This window comes from Pyrgilauda ruficollis, unplaced genomic scaffold (assembly GCF_017590135.1).
Source record: "Pyrgilauda ruficollis isolate IOZ18807 unplaced genomic scaffold, ASM1759013v1 scaffold9, whole genome shotgun sequence".
NCBI lineage: Eukaryota > Metazoa > Chordata > Aves > Passeriformes > Passeridae > Pyrgilauda > Pyrgilauda ruficollis.
This window is the reverse complement of record NW_024531043.1, coordinates 11,079,105-11,101,601: the sequence shown is the minus strand read 5'-3', so window position 1 is coordinate 11,101,601 and position 22,497 is coordinate 11,079,105. Positions and strand designations below refer to the sequence as shown.

Here is a 22,497-nt window from a genome sequence, read left to right as displayed (position 1 = left end):
GAAAAATGCAACAGAGTAAAAGGAAACATCTATTTAAATGACACTGCACAGTCTCCACTGACAACAGGCAGTTCAGTGCACTAATTCCTCAGAGACAACTGTGCCAAGGACTACAAGAGTCAGAAGGTCAGATGAGAGTGGGAATGGGTATTTCAGAGTATTTTTCATGATCTAGGTGATCCAGGGTTCTTTTTCATTTTCAAACAACTTGTTATGGTTGGGATTTTGGTTCTCTCCATATTAGGGAGAAGATGGAATTGTGATGAAATGCCAAGGAAAACAAGAAGTTCACAATCTCCATCTCTTTCATTTACTGCACAAGCAGAGGGAAGTTGAGAGCAGAGATACAAAAGTGCAGCTGATGCTGCTGAACAGGCATTGGAAAGGATGTAGATGAAAACAGCTTTTGGTTCTCAGGCTAAGAAGCCTGACTGCCAAAGGGAAAGGTCAGAACCAAGTGAAAGAGCCCAGGAAAAGGGGCCCCCGTTTTTCTGCTGCTATTTACCTCTAAATCAGTGTCCTGAGAGAGCCTCCTGAGCCCTGCTCCCAGCCCACTCTGAGAGGAGAGCTGCCAGAAGGGAAATAAGCCATCAGCTCTTGAGAAAACCTCAAGAACTGGGAGAAAAAACAGGCCCTGGGGAAAGCAGCACTGCCAAGGAAGTCAACACAAACTAAAAATGAGTGGGAGTTCCTCTTTCCCAGCTTGTTGATTTCTGTGTTTATGGAAAGCAACACATCCACAGGAGCTCTTCCCCTTCGTGGAGGGGCCATTTATCAAAACAAAGAGCCCCCAGACTGGTTCTGGAGTGGGAGAGTGGAGTTCCTCTGCCCGAGCACTTGGCACTGCAGCTGCACCCTGGGAAACACACTGGGATTACTGGGAGAGATTTCCCACTTCTTTCCTCCAGAAGAGCTCAATTCCCATCTTCCTCAGCCCATGACAGAGCTGGGCAGGAGGGACCACATCTTAGTGTCTCACTAGAAATCTCCCACCTCTGCAAATGCAGCAGAGCTGCTTCCCACGTACCCTGTGAGCTGAATTGTCACCTCAGAACTGACTGGAGCACCCCTCCCAGTCTGATATTTATAACCAAGATCTTTGGTGTGGAAATCAAGGTGGTATCAATTACATTCTTCTGATATGAAATATGAATATTTTAATTAAATCAATTTCTGGAGGTTTTTAGCAGCAAAGAAACCTGCATATATAACCTATACTTCATTTCTTGTGCTACTCCAGTTTTCAGATAAAAATGTACATGCTTAAATGATTTGTTGTAGATATGACAAGAAACTTAGCAAAGAACCACAAGAGCTTTGATAAGAGCAGAGACCTTTTGACTTCATGGGTATAACCTTGATCACAATTTGATTTATTTCTCAAATAACCTCGGAGCTGCTACCAAGTCCTGTTGCCCCCTGAGTGGTTCTGTGTTGTGCTGAGTCCTCATGGAGCAATAAAACAAGTTAAAACTTGATTTCTTGATGGGGAAAGACATGATGTCAACATCCCTCATGAGTAATTTCATTTCTTTCCTGAATACTGGATATATTTTTCCTCCTGTACAACTCAACACATGGAGAAGTAACTACCTAAGAGCTACTTTTGCTGCTTAACAGAACCTTAAAAACCAAAACACAGGACAGCTCCTGGTTTGGGGCTTTTTTTTCAGTGAAAAGCATTCTTTTGAAATTCCCAGGCTAGAGAGGAAAAAAGGCCAGCATACTTCAGATCTTTCCATTACACATATAAATTCTGTTTTTAATGTTTCAACATTGTGACTTATGGTTACAAAATCTACACACGTAAGCAGCACAGAAATCTGGCTCTGTGCCCTCAGGTTATTTTAGCAAGCTTCTGCCAACCACATATTTACATGTGGAGAGCTATTCAGAGCACTCCTCATGTTTTCCATTCAATTTTTTTTGTTATTATTATTATTATAAAGAGAGGGATGGGAGAAAGAGTTTATTCGTGCTTGCTCAGTCATGTAGAAGAGAGGCAATTTTCTCTGCACAATTCTGTTAATGGAGCTAAATCTTGATTAACTTTGTGCTCAGAATCCCACTACAGGCTGCCAACTGGGCATCCTGGACCAGAACCATTTGCAACAGGAATTCAGTTTTTAAAAGGGGGGGAAAGGGAGAGGGACACTCATTTCACAGATTCTCTGCCAACAATTGGTTTAATACCACATGGAAAGGCCATCACCAAGTCTAGAACAGACTTCCAGCATCAATTCCTTCCTTCTCTTTCTGCAGCCACAAAGAGAGGGCTGAAATGATTTCCTCCACAGCTTCCAAGAACACCACTTCCACTTTCCCTCTCTTGAACAGAGGCCTGGGACATGCAAACACTGGCAGATCAATCATCCCTTCCATATATCCCTGAAAAACCAAAAGCTTCCTGAATTTGTGATTCTGAGTTCTGCTTTTTATGTTTGTAATTATTATTAGAGCTCTTTGAAACCTCTCTGACCTCTCAGTGCTCTTCTTGAATGTTGAATTGGCCTGGGGCTGCAGGGCTGGATGTGCCAGAGCCAAACCCAGAGGCAAAGAAACTCTCCTGTGGCATTTTCTCCCAGAAATGAAAGCAGGGAAGGCACCTCATCTGTGGCACTGGGAGCTCCAGCTCTCCCATTCCCACCCCTGAGCCACAAATTCTTCTCAGACACTTCCTAGGAAAGAGCCCCACATGCCACAAATACATTGCATATACATTATTCCTGGAGGAATAGCCTGGAATTTGGCTATCCTTAAAATAAATACTGTTGGCACGAGCTTGGCTTCCCAAGTGATTGTGGTCACTTGGAATCAAGGGTCTCCTCATTATTCAGCCATTTCCTTATTTTTATTTCAGCAGTGATCATTTTGCTATTTGCTTTCAGGAATCTGGTGTAAATACCAAACAAAAAAAAAAAGCCAAACATCCATTCCATTTCTTTAAACCTTCCACTGAACTCCTTTCAATCATTTTAACAGAGACCACATTGAATTTTTGCTGCCTTGTTTGTTCAAAATGGGGTAGAAGAGTTAATGACCTTAAAAAAATCAACTACAGCCACACCATCAATCTCACCAACCAGACTTGTATTCTCATCACAGATATCAAATTATCTTAAGAGTGCTTTACCACAACCTTGCATCGATTGACAGCAACTTTATAATGAATAAAATCATTTGAAGATGAAATAAAGTTCCAACTAAGCCAGTCTCTTTTACCAAATACTTCTATAACTTTAATTGTAATGTGGTCTGCAGTGCTGGAGGAGATAATTTAAACATTGAATTTTAGGAAAAGATCATTGTGTGGAAGAGAAAAATATTAATTTTTTATACCAAATGGAATATTTAAGTAATAGGTTCCTAAATTTCTGGTTTTCATCAATAATGAAATAAAATAGGCATCTCCACAAAGCAATTCCTCTTTGACAAGTATCTTTGAAGTTCTCAGTGTTCTAAATCTATTTCTACATATTAACTTAATGAAGTTTATAAATTACACATTTTACTGTTCATCAACAGATCATTTTAACACATTCTTTTAATCAATATTTTCAAGCTACTCATTCACTTCTTCCTATATCTGCCAATAAAGTAACCAGTAATGTCTGTGAAATGGACAGAGACCAAGAATTCAGTGATTTGGTTTGTTTCCTCATGTTATCAATTTCTGTTTGTGCAGCAGAGCAAAATGGGGTCAGTCTTGCAGAGTAGGTGTGAGCTGGGTTGTGGTTATTCAGACCAGAGCCCAGCGTTAATAAAAATACTGTTCATATTCAATACAACAAAAACCATAAAAAAAAAAACCCTCCAGAATATGAAAATTCATGTTACTTAGTGCTACCAGCAGCAAATCCTTCTCTAGTTAAACAATATCCTGAGTAGTAGTGAAGTAATTAAACAGGGAAAGATTGAAGTTAATAAACAGGGAAGGACTGAAATGAACAAGCAGGGAAGGAGTGCTCTGTGAACCAGCAGCATCACTTCCAGCTGTTTTGTAGCAGCTCATAACAATTAATGATACAATACAAAGTCTTCTAAATATGATGTTTCTAAGAGTTAAAATCCTACCAAGCACAAGGCATATTCTCCTGGCACAGCTCAAGCAGGCTGATGCTAATTGCATGCTAATAACTCTCATGAATACGTGCTAGTTGCATTCCTTACAGAGTTCCTTTGCATTTCTTTAAATATAAAATTAATTATAAAATGAAGTAATCAAATCCATAAGACAAACAACAAAGCTTCTGCTCATTAGCAACAAATCTGAACATTTTATCTTGTTTAGGAAGTAAAAACACCTGAAGCATTAAAAATGCAAGAAGTTTCCTTTAAAGGGAAGGATCTGACTTCCAGTGAAAATCCAGCTGTTGCACTGTCAGCAGACAAGGCTGATACCAGGAGGCAGCTGAGGTACCAAACTGCAGCCAAAAGGAATCTTCAAAATGAAATAAATTGTGCTACCTTGTAGACCAGCAAAGCTTTTAAAATAAATGGAACCTATTCAGTGCACTGTGGTCACCTAATTTCAATTATTTAAAAAACCCCACAGTTGGCATTCTGTAATTGCTGCTACAGGCAGTGCCTTTGTAACTGGGGAAAGCAATTACAAAGCTGAGTCCTGAGGTCTTTGGGCAAAATTTCAACACAAGTTTTCTTAAGTAATGACTCCAAGCTTTGATTGGGAACATCTAAATACTTTTTGTTTTTTTCTCCTGCAAGCAGAACTTGAGATAAGGAAATTAAATATGTTAACTTTATTTTCATCTCAATGATTAAATGACATATTTACTGGCTTTTTATTATGTTACCTTTGCTTCTGTGAACTGAACCCATCGAGTTTCCATTGGCCTTAAAAAAACCCAGGAACTGAAATAGAATTGTTGACACAGCTTTGCTGTATAAACTCTCTGATAGCTACTGCAAAAAAGGAACAGTTACAAAATCCACTGCAAGTCCCTGTGAGATGGTTCAGATACTCCTTTAGTTCCACTTGTGGTTCAGTGGCAGATGAGAATCATTAAAAAATCAAAGTAAAATTATAAAGTATTAACAATGCTACGAGGTGGTGACTGAGAAAAATCCTTTAACTCAGAAGAGCTGCCAAAGCAGTTGTGTGATGCAACTGCAATAGTAAATGTTCTTGAAAGAGGAGGACAGTGACTTGTTTTATTAAATTTAAATTAAGAAGTAGTCAGAGCCCATCATTTTGGAAGTAATTTCTACACCATTCTATGGCATGTTTTGCACCACACTAACCTAGGATGGAACAGGAAAAGCCCTACTCACTTTCTGGTTTGGAATCTGCCACCACGTGCTGCATCTCCTTCAGCTGGACCTGGGCTCTCTGCAGCCTCTGCTCCGTGTGGAACAACTTTGGAGAGACAATTGGACACACACAGGGTCATTCCTTGGAAATCCATGTGCAAACAACCAACAGAGCCCCAGAGGAACCCCAGACACAAAACGTGGCAGCTTTAATGCCTGGTGATTTTCTGTTTCACAAGGGAAATGTGCCAGACCAAATTTTCAACACTTGGCCTGGGTTTACTTGATACTCCCTCCTGTTAATTGAAAAGAGTGTTCTTGTTCTCCCAAGTGGTATTTTCTCTGATGGCAGAAATTCATCCAACAATTTTCAACCAAAAATATGAGTGGCTTGAACATTACAACAACAACAAAAGGCAGCAGGAATCAGGATTGCAGCAGATAACTCTCCTTATCCTGCAATGCAGCTGAGTTGTCACAGCAATCCACTGTCCATCCCAAGAGCAGTCTGGAAAGCTTCCTGCCAAACAAGCCCCAGCTGATTTGCATTTTTGTGACTTAGAGAGATGTGTAGTAAGAACTGGAATTAACTGGACATCACATTCATTTTAGTCATGATCTTGGGCTCCAGCAAAGACCAAACAGCTTGAGAGGCCACTGATTCCCAGTGATCCCACATCCAGACAAAGGCTGCAATAGAAGAAATCTGAGGGCTTTCCCCATTTTAGTAGTGTTGAAGTTCAGGATACAGATTTTGGTGAGACAAAATGGCACTGGATTCTATAGAAGTATCTTGTTTTGACAACAGGGGACAGGAATAAAACCCACCCTTACACTTGGATGTCAACTGCTCCCAGGGCTTCTCAGGACATCATTTTTCCCAAATTCAGGGGCCTAAATCCCAAGGTTGCTCCTGAATACATATTGTCCCCCACCCAGGAAAAATACAAGGTACTTGCTGTGTTGCTCAGCCCCTGAAACCTTCGTGCAGATCGCAGAGATAGAAATCAAACCAAGGAAACATTTGCTCACTACCATAAATGTGAAGAGTTCCCTTTGGGTGCTCCAGCAGTAAGTCATGGAACATTTCCTGGGAATGCTAAAGGATGATGTCAGTGGCAGCTGAGGCAGCCAAGTACCTTCAGTGTGGTGTTCAAAACTTGCAGGGTCAAGCCTCTTCCCTTAAAATATACATAGATCTTTTAAATGGAATTTAATTTTCTGGGATTGGGAGAAACTCTCCCAACTACTGCTGTTCCTGATGTATTTTTAAAATGCTAGATTCCCAAACAAACATCAACAACTCTTTAACAGGTGTGTTATGCCAGTACCTGACTTTTTTGTTCTTGTTTCTGTTGAGCCAGAGATTCTTCTCTCTCTTTCTCTAAGCGAAGCTGTCTTGCTATTTCAAGCATCCGTTGATGATTTTGTACTGTCTCCACCTACAGCAAGCGGATAAATAGTGCATGTTGCTGTCAGATAGCTGAGAAATACATTAAAGAGATCATATGTCTCACAAGCCCACTTAGCACTTCCCTTCCATACACGTTACTACTCAGAAATGACAGCAAAGTACTGGACTCGAGATTCTTAAAAGCTCTGGATCAACGCCTGGGGAGATTCCCTGTAGGTCAATTAGTTACTTGATTCCTTCCTAGACATACAGTGTGTTTATCTTAATCCTTGTTTGCATTCCAAAATCAGAGTTGCAGGCCAAGGATTATGACACTGAAATGTAGGAGTGTTACTTCTCTTGTTACCCTCTTCTTAAGACGCTCTACTCTCTTGGCCAGTTGATCTTTCTCCTCTTCCATTGCACTGATGTCCTAAAAAACAGGAAAAACAGATAAAGAAACATTAATTTATTCCCCATGTATATTGGATTGGACTAAGTTCTCTTCAAATTAATATGAAAATCAGAATTCTTCTCTGAATAGATGGAGGCGGTTATAATTTTATTGATCTATGATCAAACATCCAGGATTCCAATCTCTCTTCTCTCTTACTTCCCCCACAGTTCCCACTCTCTTTATGCTAACATTCTTCATCTGCATCCTTGAGCATTACAGTGAACATTTAAAATGAAAGCAGGTGGATTTCTCTAAAATAAAAACAAACAAACAGAAACCACCAAGGAACGAATCAGTATGAATTCCACATCTGATGCAGTCTGACATATGTTCTTAATGTCACCAGCATTACCCACTTCCTTGCAGACCAATTTGCATGAAGCTGCTTATGAGAGATGTCTGCTGCCACTTCTTGTATTAAAACTGTCTTAAAAAAAACACATTCTAGTGCTGAAACATGTATCTGATTATTATTATTCTCCTTTAGTCCTATTTTACAACATGAGGACTCTGCAGATTGATAGTTATGAGAGAAAGGAAAACAAATCCTCCAAATGTAAACCTTATCTCAACATTTGCTTGGCTTCTCTGTGTGTCCACTGGAAAGTTGTACACAAGCTTAATTATTTTGCTGAAACAGAGCAAATACCTCCACTTAACACTTGAGCCACGTGGGTTCATCATTTCTGTTGACTTAAGCTCTTAATTCATTCAACACCCTCTGGAATTATTAGCTGCTATCAGGAAAGCAAAAGGCTTTGTATCAGTCTGCATTCAGAGGAAATGGAGCTCCAATATTTGGAAATCATGCTGCACAGAGTCTTGGCAGCCTCGTTCCCCAATCTGCTCCAGAAAGCTCAGCTCTGAACACGAGCAAGGACTTTGTGTTTGCCAACAGAGAGCAGTTCAAGAGGCAGCTGCAGTGCCCACCAGCTCTGGTCTCTGTGGCTTTCACGCTGTCCACAAAGCCAACAAACATGGAACTGAGATGCAAAACACCAACTAAAGAGAAAAATTTGAGTTTGTTTACCCTTCTTATTTCTGCAGTTGATAAACCAGATATTTTGAGATGCTCGTGCTCCTTATGTAGGTTTTTAAATGTTTCCATGAGTTCTTCATACTGTGAAATGAAATGGAAATTGTGCAGAATGAGCTCTGTGTCTAAGGATTTTCAGATCAACACACTGTTTTACTACTAAGACAGTAAATGTAGACATAGAAATATATGAGAACAAGACAAAAAGGCATTTTCTCATCACAAAAGCCTGTCAACTTATAAAGCAGAAATAAAAAAATCACAGTGCATTATCTTCCATTTGAAGAGACAATCAGAACTTCACAATTTCCTCAGTACTTTCACCTTTTGTAGTATACAGTGTATTTGCAAAACAGGAAAATGTCACCCAAGAGGAATAAATTAATAAATTACTCTCTCTTACTATACATCTGTGTATACCACATATATAAATCAGCCCCAAAAGGAAGTGTTTGCTCTAACAACACTTCTGAAGGAAGCAATGGGGCTTGAGTTTCCAGAGTGGCCCAAGAGCAGAGCTGAGTGAACACGTGAGAAATGGCTGTGCCACGTTGCATAACCCCCACAACACCCCAGAGATTGATAGATGCAGCTCAGCACTCAGAGACAAGGAGACAGTGTGCTACTTCCACACCAGTACTTTGCCCACCAGGAATCTTAAACTGAGAGGCAGTGTGAAAGTCTGTGTGGGTAGAGAAATAACAGGGGACAGCAAGAGTTTAGAAATATGGAGAGGAAATAAATTTAGATTCAACTCGGAGAAACACGAGCTGTGGTAGAAGGAAAGATTATCTCCACAGAAACAGCCCTTCAATGAGATGGAAAAATCTAAAAGGAGAGTATCAAGTCATTCTTTACTTCCTGGAAAGAGCAGGTGAATACCAAATGGCAACAGCAAAGGCCAGTTCAAACAAAGGCATCAGAGCCCTGAGCAGTGAAGCAGCACCTCCATTCTCTAAAGCCCTGGGGAAGCAGCATCCAGAGCACTCTGCTCAGTTCTGGTTGCTTCAGTAGCAAGCACACACTGACAAGCTGGAAAGAATTCAAAAAAAATAGCAATAAAATGGCTAAGGAGAAGATAAAATCACAAAGAGCTGGATTAAGTGACAAATAATGGTGTGACAAGGAATGCACGGGCTGGATGAGGTGGAACAAGTTACAAAATGCAGGAGTGAATGCAGCTGGCTTCCATGGTAGCCCTTATGCATTCTGGAAGTCCTTTAACAAGAACGAAAATGAGCAGGTGGTCTCTGAGCAACTCAATCCCACTGCTGGTGTCCAAGAGTTTTCCTCTGTGTGCCTCTACCTCTGTCAAAAGAGGAGTTCCATAAGACTTTTCCCTGCTGGAACATGAAATTTCAAGGCAAATGGCAGGATTCAAACAAGGCAGAGCAGAGTTTGAGGGATCATAACAAAAAACTCACTTTTCCCTTTGGGTGCTCCACATGCACCTGAAATAAGGGACACACTCAAATCACCAAAAAAACACCCAGGTTCCTATATGGAAAGAGATCTCTGGCACCTGGGAGCAAATCACTGAAGCCTGAACAATGAGATTAATGCCTGAAGTTGCTTATTACTTAAATTATATATTGCAGGCAATCCAGTGTCTAAATCACAACAGGGCTGGGAAGGTGGCAGGTTTGCTGAGTATCTTCTATAAGTAATTCCCAGAAGTTCATTTTAACTTGATTTTACAAACCCATAGAACTTGACTGTGTTAAAAGGTGTCTGAACTCTCATTTTTGAAATTTCCCTTAAAAGACACCATTGCAAGACTGTATCTAAATAATTCAGGCTAATTGTTTAAATTCATTAGTATCTAAATATTTGCACTGTTATATTGCAGTAAGGCATTTTATTACCCCAGCTTCAGTTTTGGATTAATCAGCAGAGTATTAGTTTAATGAGATTGTTCTATTACTGTAATCCCAAAAAGGAACACATCTTACGTAATGGAAATTATGGAGGTGGATATTTATACACATTAAGACTGTGACATACTGAACAAAACATACAATCTGCATTCCTTTCTCTCTCTGCTACTTCTGCTGAGTTATTTCAAGGTATAAATCAAATATTGTTAGAGGTAACAAAAAAATAAAAGGCTTAGTCAAGTCTCAGTCAGACTGTTCAGCTTTGCTAATGCAGAGTTAACAGATCAAGTTACCTCTTACAAACACTCAAACACACTGTGGTTTAGCAGAACAAAAGGCACAGAAAACTGGAAAAAAATAAGTAAATATGTACTTCAGATAATAAAGCCAAAACTTTGGTTCACTTCAAGTTTTACATTTCAAACCCACCTAGTCTGACTATCTAAAATCAACATTTAATGCTCACAAAAGAAGTGAGAACATAATAAGTAGGAATATCAGCACAGAGAAAAAGAAATATTTTCTTTATTCACAAAAAAATAAATGGTTAAAGCAAAAGTGGAGTAAGACTCTTACAAATATTAGGCATCAAATACTATCACAGGACTATCATGGCTAAAAATACAATCAATGGACAATTAGGAGACATCGACTTTTAGTCATAACATTTTCTGGACTTGTTTGAAGTGGTAATTCTATAAAGTTAAAAATATCCAGGTCATATTTCATAAATAAAAACCCTCAAACCTGCTCAAAAATTAGGAACTAAAAGTCTGTCTAAGCCAAAATGGCTCTGAACATTATCTGGCACCCAGTGTTTAATGGGCTTAAGGCCTTTTAATTCAATGCTACTTATTAATACATAATTTCAGGGTTATTGGAAGAAAAGTGGTCAAGACATCAACTTTTTATTATGAATCTTTGCTTATCCTTGATTCCAACAAGCTTTTAACATAACTCACTTGAACATGTATGCCAGCATTAACTCCCTGATTCATTTATCCCTCCTCCCACTGGCTCTTTAATTAACGTGCACTGTTGGCATTCATGAGGAATGGTACCTGTTTGTTGAAGTCAGCCACAGTATCATCCTGTAGGAACTCTGCTGGCACCTCCAGCTTCACTAAGAAACGTGCCAGGTAAGCTCTTGTCCTGAGTTCACTGGTCCTCTGAAGAAGCCAGTGCAAGACAGGATGAATTACAGTTTTGCTTCCAGTAACCAGCCCTTGGCGAAAAGCACTCCTGTATGGAAGCAACCAAGAGAAAATGCCAATAAATCTCCAACAAAAGAATTATGCTGGCTTGGAACAAAAAATCTGCAATGTTTTGACATTCCTTCTCCACTTGCCTAATGATTTTCGTAATGCTGTTAGAAGAGAAAGTGCTCATGATGAGGCTTGGGTTTGATTAGCCTGGAAGAGATAAGGCTGAAGGATTTGCACATTCCAGAACCTGAAGGGAGCACAAAATAGAGATGGAGAGGAACTTTTTACCAGGACAATGGGAATGGCCTCACAGTGACAGAGGGCTTTGAATCAGGAAGCAATTCTTCCCTGTGAGGGTGCTGATGCCCTGGCACAGGATGCCCAGAGAAGCTGTGTCTGTCCCATCCCTGGAAGTGTCCAAGGCCAGGCTGGATGGAGCTCTGAGCAACCCGGGATAGTGAAAGGGGTTGGAACAGGTGATCTTCAAAGTCTCTTCCAACCCAACCCATTCTGAGCTGGAAGTCTGCAGTTCAGGCTCCCGATTCTTCTACCTTGAGTCAGATAAAAACCCCGTAGCACACTACAAGGATAAAGCCAGCAGTGACAGCTCCTCGTGTCCTGTGACAGCCTTGGGGGATGCCGGCAGAGCGGGGGAGCGCGGGATTTGGGATCACCTGGCACAGGTGAGACGGGACCGGGACCGGGCAGCGCCCTCTGCCGGCCGGAGCCGCCACTGCAGGCAGAGCCCACCTGGAGCCACACCTGGGACCCCAAAACATCCCCAGGGACACGGAACAGAGCCCAGCTGGGACCCCAAAACATCCCCGGGGACACGGAACAGAGCCCAGCTGGGACCCCAAAACATCCCTGGGGATATGGGAACAGAGCCCAGCTGGGACCCCAAAACATCCCCAGGGACACGGAACAGAGCCCAGCTGGGACCCCAAAACATCCACAGGGACACGGAACAGAGCCCAGCTGGGACCCCAAAACATCCCCGGGGATATGGGAGCAGAGCCCAGCTGGAGCCACACCTGGGATCCCCTCCCAGCATCCATGGGGACTTTGGAGCAGCGCTCACCTGAACTAAAGGTCAGTACCTTATAAGCCAAAAAAGAAGTTTTAACATGATTTGTAGGCAAAAAGGTACTCACAGGTCTGACAGAGTCCCTGGAGGTTTGTATTTCAGGATTCCAAGCAGACTCAGCATTCTTTTAGCTGTTTGTTCCGGCAGCTCCTCTCTGATGTCGATAGCATGCTGAACAGGTTTTAAAATTAAATAAGTAATTATTCTTTATTATTATTATTCATATAGTAAAAATTATTGTAACTATTACAAAACAATCGATTTAATAATTAATTACTGATTTTTAGGATAACACTATCTTTTTTTCCTACCACCAATTATATTATTATTATTATTATTTTTATAAACTTGTTTGTCCAAGTGATGTTAATTATCTGGCAACACTGAAAGAATTTACTTTATTAATTTACCAGACAATAGTGAGATGGTCTGTACAGAACATCCCTGAAATCACCAAACTTCAATTCTCTTCTAATGGATTTTCCTGTCAATTTACTCCAGGAATATCTTCTCCTGGCTCATGGGATCCCATCTGTGCAGTCACACTGATCACATCCACCCTGGAAGTCGGATATCCTGGCACAGGTATCCACACCCCAGGTGTATGAATGGTCCCTTCTGACCTCACACACACTTTTGGCAGCCTCCAAGGAGTGGGATACAATTTCCATTGCAACAGCACAGTCATGAGGTTCAGCTCTCCATCAGCTCCTGCCCTGGGTGCGTGCAGGACACAGCCTGACTTTGACCAAACACGATTGTCAGGATGAACCAAGATCTTTAATTTCACAGGAAAAACATCGTCACCAGCCTCTGGGGAAGGGGGACGCTGCCGCCCTGCCCAAGGAGCCTTTGCTGGTTTGCCAAGAGCACTCAGACGTACAGGCAGGAAGGATTCTCGCCAGCACATTTATTTCCTGGAAGATTCACACAAGCTTCTTTTGGTGAGACAAACACGCCGCATGACTATACTGAGCCAGACTTAAATAAAAGCAAATTCCAGTGTCAGGCCACCTCAGGAGGTCTGAGTGCCCTCCTTACCTTGGGGTCAATCTCGCCCAGAACATCACTGAGCAGCTGCAGCAGCTGCAGCGACTCCAGGGAGTCAAACGAGATCAGATTGTAGTTCTTCCTGAAGGGCTCCTGATTGAGCTTCTCAACAATGAACTGCATTTGGTCACCCATAGCTGTGGCCCGGGGAAACCTCTGCAGAGCACACACAGCAGATCCCGGGGGGGCGGTCACCGGGAGCGGGGCAGGCCGGGCCCTGGCGGGGCTGCGGGATCGGGGCTCGGTCGGGCCCTGGCGGGACTGCGGGATCGGGGTCAGGGCCGGGCCGTGGCGGGGCTGCGGGATCGGGGTCGGGCCCTGGCGAGGCTGCGGGATCGGGGCTCGGTCGGGCCCTGGCGGGGCTGCGGGATCGGGGCTCGGTCGGGCCCTGGCGGGGCTGCGGGATCGGGCCCGGGCCGGGCCGTGCCGGGGAGGCCTCGACCGGAGCCTCGCGCGCGCCGTTACCGCGGGGACGGTTGCCAGGACACGGGCGTGGCGTCACTTCCGGCGATACCGGCGAGAGGCGCGAACAGGGCCGGGAGGTGACGGGGCGTGGCCTCGCACTGAGAGGCGTGGTCACGGTGGCGGGGCGGTGTCGAGCCGTGAGGGGGCGTGGCCTGGCCGTGAGGGGGCGCGGCCGAACCGTGAGGGGACCGGCCCCGGCACCGGGACAGCGACCGGCACCGGGCTCCGGTGGCGGATCGTGGATCGCTGCCCTCACAGCCGGCTGCGGCAGCGCCGAGCCCGCCGCACTGAGAGCCCTCCCGGTGTCCCCACATCATGCCCGGGTCAGTCCTTCCCGCTGCGCCCCGCAGCCCCGTCCCATCCCCTTCCCGCCGCGAATAGCCCGGGAATGGCGGCTGAGGGGAGCTGGGGCGGACACGGCACAGGACGAGTCTCTCGTGGGGCTCCTTCACGGAACAAGTGCGAGGAGTGGCAGAAATAGTCCGAGATTCAGCCTCTGGAGGATAAACTTGGCTCTGCGGCTCCTTCTGAGGGAGGTTGTTGTCGCTTGTGTAGGAGATGTACAAACAGATTGCTGCAGTTACCCAATTAAGATTTCTGGCAGCCTTTGACAGCACAAAGGGATGTCGAGTGTGGCTGATGTACGTGTCAGGTGAATGGTTACTTAATTCCTTTGAAATGGAAAGGTGCACAGAGGATCCGTGTGGAACAGGAACAGCCAGTCCTGGGCCCAGGCTTCACCTGGGAAAAATGGCAAATTTATGTCCTCGAGGAGGCTGAACATCAGTTGTCAGCGTGCCTCAAAGTAGCAATAAATACATAGTGTATAAATCAGAAACAAGGACAGCAGCTTCAAAAACACCAAACAATCCGAACCAGACTATAAATTAAAGTCAAACTTGCTCATGGAATCTCTCAGTCTGCAAGTTTGTTCTCGCAGATCCTTCAAAAAGCCATGCTTAGGCCTGAAATAGTTGGATTTTGGAGCCTCTTTGCTATTTCAATTAGGTTCTTGGATAGTCTTAGAATCCCATGTGAGTCCCCAGATGATGGATTAAAATATGCAGTGAGTCATGTTAAATTGGTGCCAATTGAAATGCACAGGTTGTAAATCACTGCAGAATTTGACTCAGTAAGTGGCAACCATAAATGTAATACTTTGCAATTCTAAGCACTGCGACTAACTTAGATTAGCTCCTCTTTTCCTTCTGAGAAACAGAAAATGCTTCATGCAATAATTTCATAAAATTTATTGGTCTTCACGGGAAGGCTGGGAAGTGACACTGATTGGTGTCTGAGCTCTTAACTGGTTAAATGAAGTGACAAAAGGGATGGATGGGTGCCTTGTGGTTGGGCATGAGAGCTGTGGCAGAGCCAGGAACATAATCCAAGTCTCCTGACTCCTGGATTTGAACTTTAAAACCAGATCATGTTTCCTTTGTGCTTTCAGTCCATATACTGACCTTTAGGAATTGTATTTACCTACAAGTTCCCAGAAGAGATCTGCTTTCCTTTGTCATGCTTTCCTGGTATCAGTTACTGTTTTCTCCGATGAGTATTTTGAGCACATAGAACACAGAGAGAGCAGATGAGAATGGTATTTCTGATGGAGGTGCCTGTGAGTTCCCCCCACTTAATCCTGGAGAAACACTGTTTCTGTAAACACTGATACTCATCCTTTCTTCCTCAGTGCTGAGGGGAAGGCACTTGTGGTGAGGGTGGAGGGATCTGGGCTGGGTGCACTGGGAGGCTGCTGCTCTGAGATTTTGCTTTCTATTGAGACTATTCCAGCCTTCTCACCTTCCCAGAAGGAAAGGAACATTCCCCTCTTCTCATGTCTCTGTAACCTTAAAGAAAAGGCAGGATGAAAACTTCAGATAATGCCAAGATAAGAAGAAAAAAGAGATGGTGAGATGGAAACCCACGAAGTCTGATTGTTCTGACTCTGGGAAAGGAGATCTCCATGACCAGACATTGTTAGAACTGGCCTGGCTGAACTTGTTGCTGTGTTTGAAAGCTCAAGTGATTGGAGGCAGGAGCAAAATCACACATTGGAGCCCAGTTTTATGGGACTTCCCAGTCTGGGGAAAGTGAGAGAGATCCCATGTCATCCTTAAAGTTTTATGTTGTCATGATCCTTTCTTCCACCAGGTTTGTGCTCTCCATGCATGCAGCCCCCTGGCTGCCCCTATGCTGCTTGGCATTTACAGTGGTGTCTGAATATTCAGAATTACTGCCTCGAAGAAAAGAATCAAGGCTTAGCTCAGTGCCTTGACCTCTTTATCATAAGAGAATCTTCACAGACATGAAAGAGATTATAAACTCTCAGTGCAGCCTTGGGTAAATATTACAGGAAGCAGCTGAGATTTGTTTATGCTTAACTTGTCTTAAGTTATCTCAGTTTGGGTGATGTGCTATCTGAGTCAAATCTTACAGACTCGAGGGCCAGTGTTCCAGTTTATTTGTTGTATAATTCTGGGGGCATTTTCCAAATTATTTTGCATGGAGAGTGATACAGATTTTGAAGGAAAGTATGACATGAGAGTTGTTACAAGAGTTCAGCTCTACAGTTCCATCCAGTTCTCTGGATAGAATTTGTCTTTTATTTAGCTTGGGAATGGCTTGTGGAAGCTGCTTATTGCAAAGACATCCTGCAGAGGTGACTTGTGGAGGAAAGAGAATGGAAATAAACAATCCAGAGCTCTCTGGATCTGCAGGCACAGCTTCACTGCTCCCTCCTGACTCTCTCCTCCCTTTGCAGCCACTGCTGTGCAGATGCTGCCGAGCAAAGTTGTGACAGAGCTCGACCACAGAGAGCAGCAAATCCGAGTGGGACGAAACCTGAGCGAATGAGAATCCTGCTCCCCGAAGAGAGATCACCTTATATGGGAACACCACGGACAAGAGGATGAACGCGTCCGGCCGGGCTGCTGAGGTCAGATCCCGACAGATGGAAGATGTTAGTGTGAAAACAAGAGCTTTTAGGAAGAGGAGACAATACTGCTTTGCTCAAGGAATCTGACCCCTCCTGTTTGTTTGCTTCTGTTATTATAAATATTGTGCTGTATGTACACATAGGTCTGACTGTGTTAAATTAAAAATTAATTTCTTTATGGCTATTCTGGTACCTCAATGCATCCCCAGCCTGTTTCTGTTTCCCACTTGCAGCTGTACTGTGGTCAGCTAAAGCCTAAGGAGTGGTCACAGATGTCTTTAAAAATTAAGCCTGTTTGTGCAGAATGTGGCTTGTTCCTGTGAGCTGAGGCATTTAAGACAATACCAACAGCCAAGAAGTCTGTCTGGTTCTGAATGTTTTGTCATGTCTACAGTTGTAAGTGATTTAAAGTACTAAAGGATTGGAAGAAAAACATTAGATCTGTGTTGTAGGGTTTGTATATTTTGTGCCTTTATGAGAGTATTCTGTTGCATGAGAGGATCCTGGTCCTTTAAATCTGGGTCTAATGGATTCTTATCCAAACTTGTGTCTTTCAGACTCTGAGCCTGGAGGTCGGACCTTGAGAGCTCTGCACGTTTCCAGCCCCACCTCCTGTGTGTACAGTGTCAGTGGTGGCCTCACACCTCTCCTGCCCTGGACCAGATGCACACAGCTGGCTCAGAACACACTGAGCAGCTGCAGCTTTGTGTGGCTGTGCAGCAAGAGAGGCACGGCCAAGGTATGTGCCACCAGCTCTGCTGGCTCTGCTGAGAGGAGCAGTGGCTTCATCACTCCTTTTTGGTCCCAGCACCTGATATAAAACCAGTCTAAGAACAGGTAGAATGGTGTCCCAAGTAATATGAGATAAGAAGCTGGACATCTCTGTGGCCCCAGAACACCACGGCCCTGTGCACTGCCCGCCCTCTGGAGTGGGTGCTGTGTGTTCTGCCCAGCCCAGAAGAGTGATACACCTTCTTTGCACTGGTGTGTGTGCCTTGCCTGGCACTGCCTGCCCTGTGGAGTGGGTGTGTGTTCTGCCCAGCCCAGAAGAGTGATACACCTTCTTTGCACTGGTGTGAAGTATTGGGGATGGAGAGTCAGGCCCAGAAGGAGGCTGGCCTGATGCTGGCTTCCATCCATTTAGCCCCAGTTGTCCCAGCATAACTTCAGACTGGCAAAGTCTGGCATTACTGAGGAGAGATGATGCCATAGCAGCAACAAGGCCATTGATGTGGTGTTAGACCACCTTGGAGGGTGGATGTGGCTGTGGATCCTCCAAGGTGGGAGTGTGGCATAGCATGTTATTTAACAAGGAGGGGTTGGTTGGGCAGAGTTAACTCAGCTTTCTCTAGAAAACACTCACAGTTTTGTTCCTTGCCATGCCGTCTGGTTTTGTTTCTTGTCTGAAAAATCCAAAATAACTCCACTGATTGGTCTCAGGTTCACAGCAGTGTTTCTGAGATTAGAGCCTGCTCTTTAGAACCTCCTGTTCAAGGTCAGATGAAATGGTCAGTCACCCCTTGCAGCAGATTCCAAGAACAATAAGATGTTTTAGGAATGTGCCATAATTGATTGCCTCTAAAGGGCAAATTTTGCTCTGTGCTGCCAAGCAAGGGCTGTTCGCAGTGATAAGTTTGCTGAACAAAGTCTGCTGAAGTTTGTGGAGTTGGTTTCATTCTCCTGGGAGGGCAGCAGGCCAGGACATTGCGCACGCTGATCCCAATCGCACCAAGGATCAAGTCTGCAGGAAATCCAAGTGGCCTTACTAAGGTTCTGTGCCCACCTTCTGCTACTCAGAGCTGGGTTCCCACTGCCACTTTCCAACAACATTGTTATCCCAAAGCACTGTTCTCCAGGAGGAAAAGGCTGAAATGCTGTCAAAATAGAGGATATAAATAAAGGAACATTGATCAGTTGCTTTGTATTTTTGTTCTTCAGATTCTATTTTATCTCCATCCAGAAAAGTCTGTTGTTAACCTGAATTGGTGCAAGTGCTTGTGGCTTGTTTTTCAAAGCAAGACTTTTATATCACTTTTATGTAATGCAGAAAGTATCTTCTGAACATACAATAGTTTTTCAAACTTGACAGTGCTTTTATGAGTTAGATGAGCTGGGTGACATTCCTGTCAGCTTTGGAACAGAGGTGTCCTTCCTTCTTAACACATTCAATTCATGAGAAAGTAAAAATGTTAGGCCAAGGTTTTTGAAGCAATCAGCATAAGGCATAAAAATAGTCACTCTATTAAAACCTGTGGGTTTCTTAAGCTCTTTTAAAGAAAAACAACATGGCCAGGACACTACCATTTGTGACAGAAAAAGTCAGAGTCTAGATGCACAGCAACACAGCATGGTGGAAAATTTTTGGATGACATCAAGGCCTGTTGCAGATAAATGCTGTTTCCCATATGGCATCTGAAGGGTCAGGATCTCACCCCACATTGTCTGTGTCATTTAGGATGGGAAAATAGAAATTCTCTTCTTGTGTACATCAATTCAAAGCCAAAAGCTGTGAAAGTGAAACCAAGGCAGAGTTTGATCCAGCTGACGTGTCTCATTCAAAAATTCTCTCACCTACTTAAAAATGTCCATCTGACTTTTATCTTGGAGTGCCTTTTATTCAAGAATGGTACAAAGAAGCTGACAAGTTTTATTCTTATGGGTTTATTTGGCTTTTCTGTTTTGTCCAGACAGTTTCTAGCCACTTCTCACAGGCTCTGACAGGAGAGGATGATGTTAACAGCCTAGTAAGTACCAGTGAAGGACGTGGCTCACAAAAGCAACAGGATCTGGGTTACAGCAGAATACATTGTACCAATGCAGGCAAGTCTTCAGTTAATGTCAGTTCAACATTCAGAATTCAGGTTTCTGCCCACTTTTACATCCTTGTTTAATTGGCTCATGCTGTTGAGTTAAACTTCTAGCTGAAACCCTTGATTTCTCAATCTATCACCAGACCCAGATAGGAAACTTCATATAAAATGGTGAAGGAAATTACTTCACCCTCAGCCCAAACAATGACAAGCACTGTTGACCCAAGCAAAGGGCTAAATAAGGCTTGATGAGGTGTGGCAGGACCATGGTTTGGGTAGTTCCTTCTGCAGGCTTCCTCCTATAGAAAGCTGCAACAATCTGAAATGTCAAGTTCCCTGTCTTACATTTGAGGAGGACAAGTTGGAACTGTCTTTAAGTGGCAGAAAACCCTTGAGTAAGAGCTTGTTTCTTTACAAGAATTCAAACAGGACAATGTGTGAATTATAATGCAACTGTTAACAACCTGTAAGGTCAGGAGTTCCCTGTGGAATCCATGGAAAACCTCCCTAAGTGAGTGAAAGACATATCTACATTTGTTTTTGTGTTGAAAGATACATTGACAATGTCATGATATTTTAAGGTGCTCCCTCTGCCTAGGCACTTATAGACCTCACGTATGTAAACCAGTTCTTTCCTTCACAGCCACACTCATTATAATACCCAAATAATTGACTTCTACCAAGCTGCCCTGCTGTATGATCCTGCAGTGAAGCCATAGCCTCCAGTTTGTACCATCATGCAGCTGCCATAGAAACAGCTTTAGGTGTCGCAGGCTCATCTTGAATTCACTGGAGACATTTGGCTCATTAATTCAAATGTCAAGGAAAAATGCATCCACGTAAGAGAGCTTTAATCAGGGACTGAAATAATTTTTAAAAAAGTTTCCTAATGTGGGGTTTTCTTCTGCAAAGAAAATGTGGAAGTTCTCTGTGGGCTCATTTATCACATTGAGGTTTATTTCACTTCCCCGTGGGGTAGAATCGTTGTCTGTGCTTTGTGCTGCAGGCTGATGTTTGGGGATCCTCCTCAGGCCAAAGAACAATCTCTTCATTCTCCCTACACAGATCATGAAAGCCTCAATGCTGGCAATCTCAAACAGTGAGATAAGAAAACTCTAGGAGAAGGACTCCATGGAACAATGCTGCTGTGACCTAGAGTAGGATGGAAGGGCCTCGTAGCCATCTTTTGTTGTAACTCCATGACTGTACAATATCCAACATAAAAATGTTGTCTTTCTAGTCTGTAGCAGCTAAAGAATGAAAAAAAATTATTTCAACTGAAACTATTTTATTTCAACTGAAATTATGGAATTGATACTCTAAAGAAGTGAATTGTAATGAATTTTAGTTCCTCTCAGACAGCTTTGAAATATATGCATAAGAAACTAGGTCAATTAGCACTTTCATTAGCTCATTTACAAGCCCATATGTATAAAATATAAGATACATATAAGTTTCTACATTTCTATCTCATCTTCTCTGTGATTTAGGGTTTTCTGCAGAAACAGAGCAGTTTTTCCACTGCCAGGTCCCCTCCAGTGCCCACAATGCCTCCTAGAGCTCCTTCTGCTGAGGTTTTTCAGCACTTGAGAGCAAATTCCATTCCCTTCTCATGTGGACAGAGTTATGGTCTGAAAAAGGCTTTGTCCAACAACAGGAAGGCTGTAATTGTTCATACAGTATCCGGGAAAGATATGCATGAGCTTCCTGAGTTAATGAAATCCTAAGGGTTTGTTATAAAGTTTCAGTGACTGCCAGTCATTTTGAAATGTCACCCTGTGTAGGCTCCTGCTGGGATGTTACTGAGGGAGTTTTGCTTTCAATTACATTGCACAGCTGACACATTCTGCCTTGTTCCCTAACCTTCCTCTAACATGCCAGGAGCTGGTCACTACAGGCACCAAAAATAATGGATGAGAGGTTTGGTCCAAACCTCTGATGTATAAAGCTCCTTCACAAGTTCCATTGGCAAGAATAAAAAATGGAGGAATCACTAAAAAAGCAAGCTGAGTGTTTATTTTCTACCAGAACAATACCAAGGTCAGAGCCCAGGAAGCTCTGACATGTGGTTGAGATATTGAGGTAGCAATGTGGGGCTTTGGTTACACCCATGATTGTCTTCATTGACCAAATTCCTTTGGAAGGTAAATCTCATGAACTACACAGGAGGCCTCCTTTTCCTTCCTGCTAGTTATGGCAGGAGCTGAACAATTGCATGTTGGCAAGAAGGTTCTTTTATTTTGGATTCTTCATTTCTGCCTGAGGCAGGGCACTGTTGCTGGATTAGCTGGCTGAAGGACTGGTTTTTGTAACACCTTTTTCAGAAAATCTTTGGGTCAGGTTCCAGATGCTCCCCAGTGGATGATGATCAACAGTTTCCTGTAACAGGTTCATTAATTTTTAGTTCTTTAAAAATTAACACACATAATTAATGTCTTGAGTGTTACACAGTGAACTATTCAGTGACTTTCCTGCTCACGTAGCATCCACAAAGGTTCATTTGGTTTGCAATTAAATCTCATTCATTAACTTGGTTTAGAAGACACGAGAAGTCCCTCATGGAAGCTACACATCATTCAGCTAATGTGCTGTTTGTCATCACACATCTCTGGTGCAAGGCATTGCTCAAAATGCAATGATAGGAAAAATATTTCCTGTTTAGGAGCACTGTCCTTTACAAGGATGACTGCTTGGAAGATTGATTTTCCTCCTTGGAATGGGTGTCTTGATGGAAATTCAAATTCTCCTGATCCTTACCCTTTTGCTGGTGCAGCTCTGGTGTAAGTGACCACATGGCTGTGGGAAGCAGCAGTGAAACTGCCAATTCATGGGGCAGAGATCAGCAGCTGTCAAATGGTGTAAATTCTCACTACTATTCTATAGCAAGATTTATATCAGAAGCCTCCTGTTC

General features: G+C 43.2%; 1 protein-coding gene and 1 long non-coding RNA gene across 2 annotated transcripts in view; one reads left to right on the top strand and one right to left on the bottom strand.

Annotated features, from left to right (window-relative positions):
- The window catches only part of IFT81 (intraflagellar transport 81), a 37,192-nt gene extending 23,680 nt beyond the window's left edge, over positions 1 to 13,512 (bottom strand). The window contains exons 1-7 of the mRNA XM_041489059.1: positions 13,368 to 13,512; positions 12,394 to 12,497; positions 11,096 to 11,276; positions 8,152 to 8,241; positions 7,032 to 7,097; positions 6,603 to 6,713; positions 5,293 to 5,377 (exon numbers count right to left, since the gene is read on the bottom strand). Coding sequence (XP_041344993.1) covers positions 5,293 to 5,377; positions 6,603 to 6,713; positions 7,032 to 7,097; positions 8,152 to 8,241; positions 11,096 to 11,276; positions 12,394 to 12,497; positions 13,368 to 13,511 — 781 coding nt within the window. The 5' untranslated portion in view covers position 13,512. The remainder of the gene's footprint in view (positions 1 to 5,292; positions 5,378 to 6,602; positions 6,714 to 7,031; positions 7,098 to 8,151; positions 8,242 to 11,095; positions 11,277 to 12,393; positions 12,498 to 13,367) is intronic.
- Positions 13,513 to 13,994: 482 nt separating this feature from the next.
- Positions 13,995 to 17,667, top strand: LOC121365112. Its single transcript, XR_005956949.1, has 3 exons — positions 13,995 to 14,482; positions 16,603 to 16,776; positions 17,334 to 17,667. It is a non-coding gene; the product is annotated as an uncharacterized LOC121365112 (long non-coding RNA).
- The last annotated feature ends 4,830 nt before the right edge of the window (positions 17,668 to 22,497 follow it).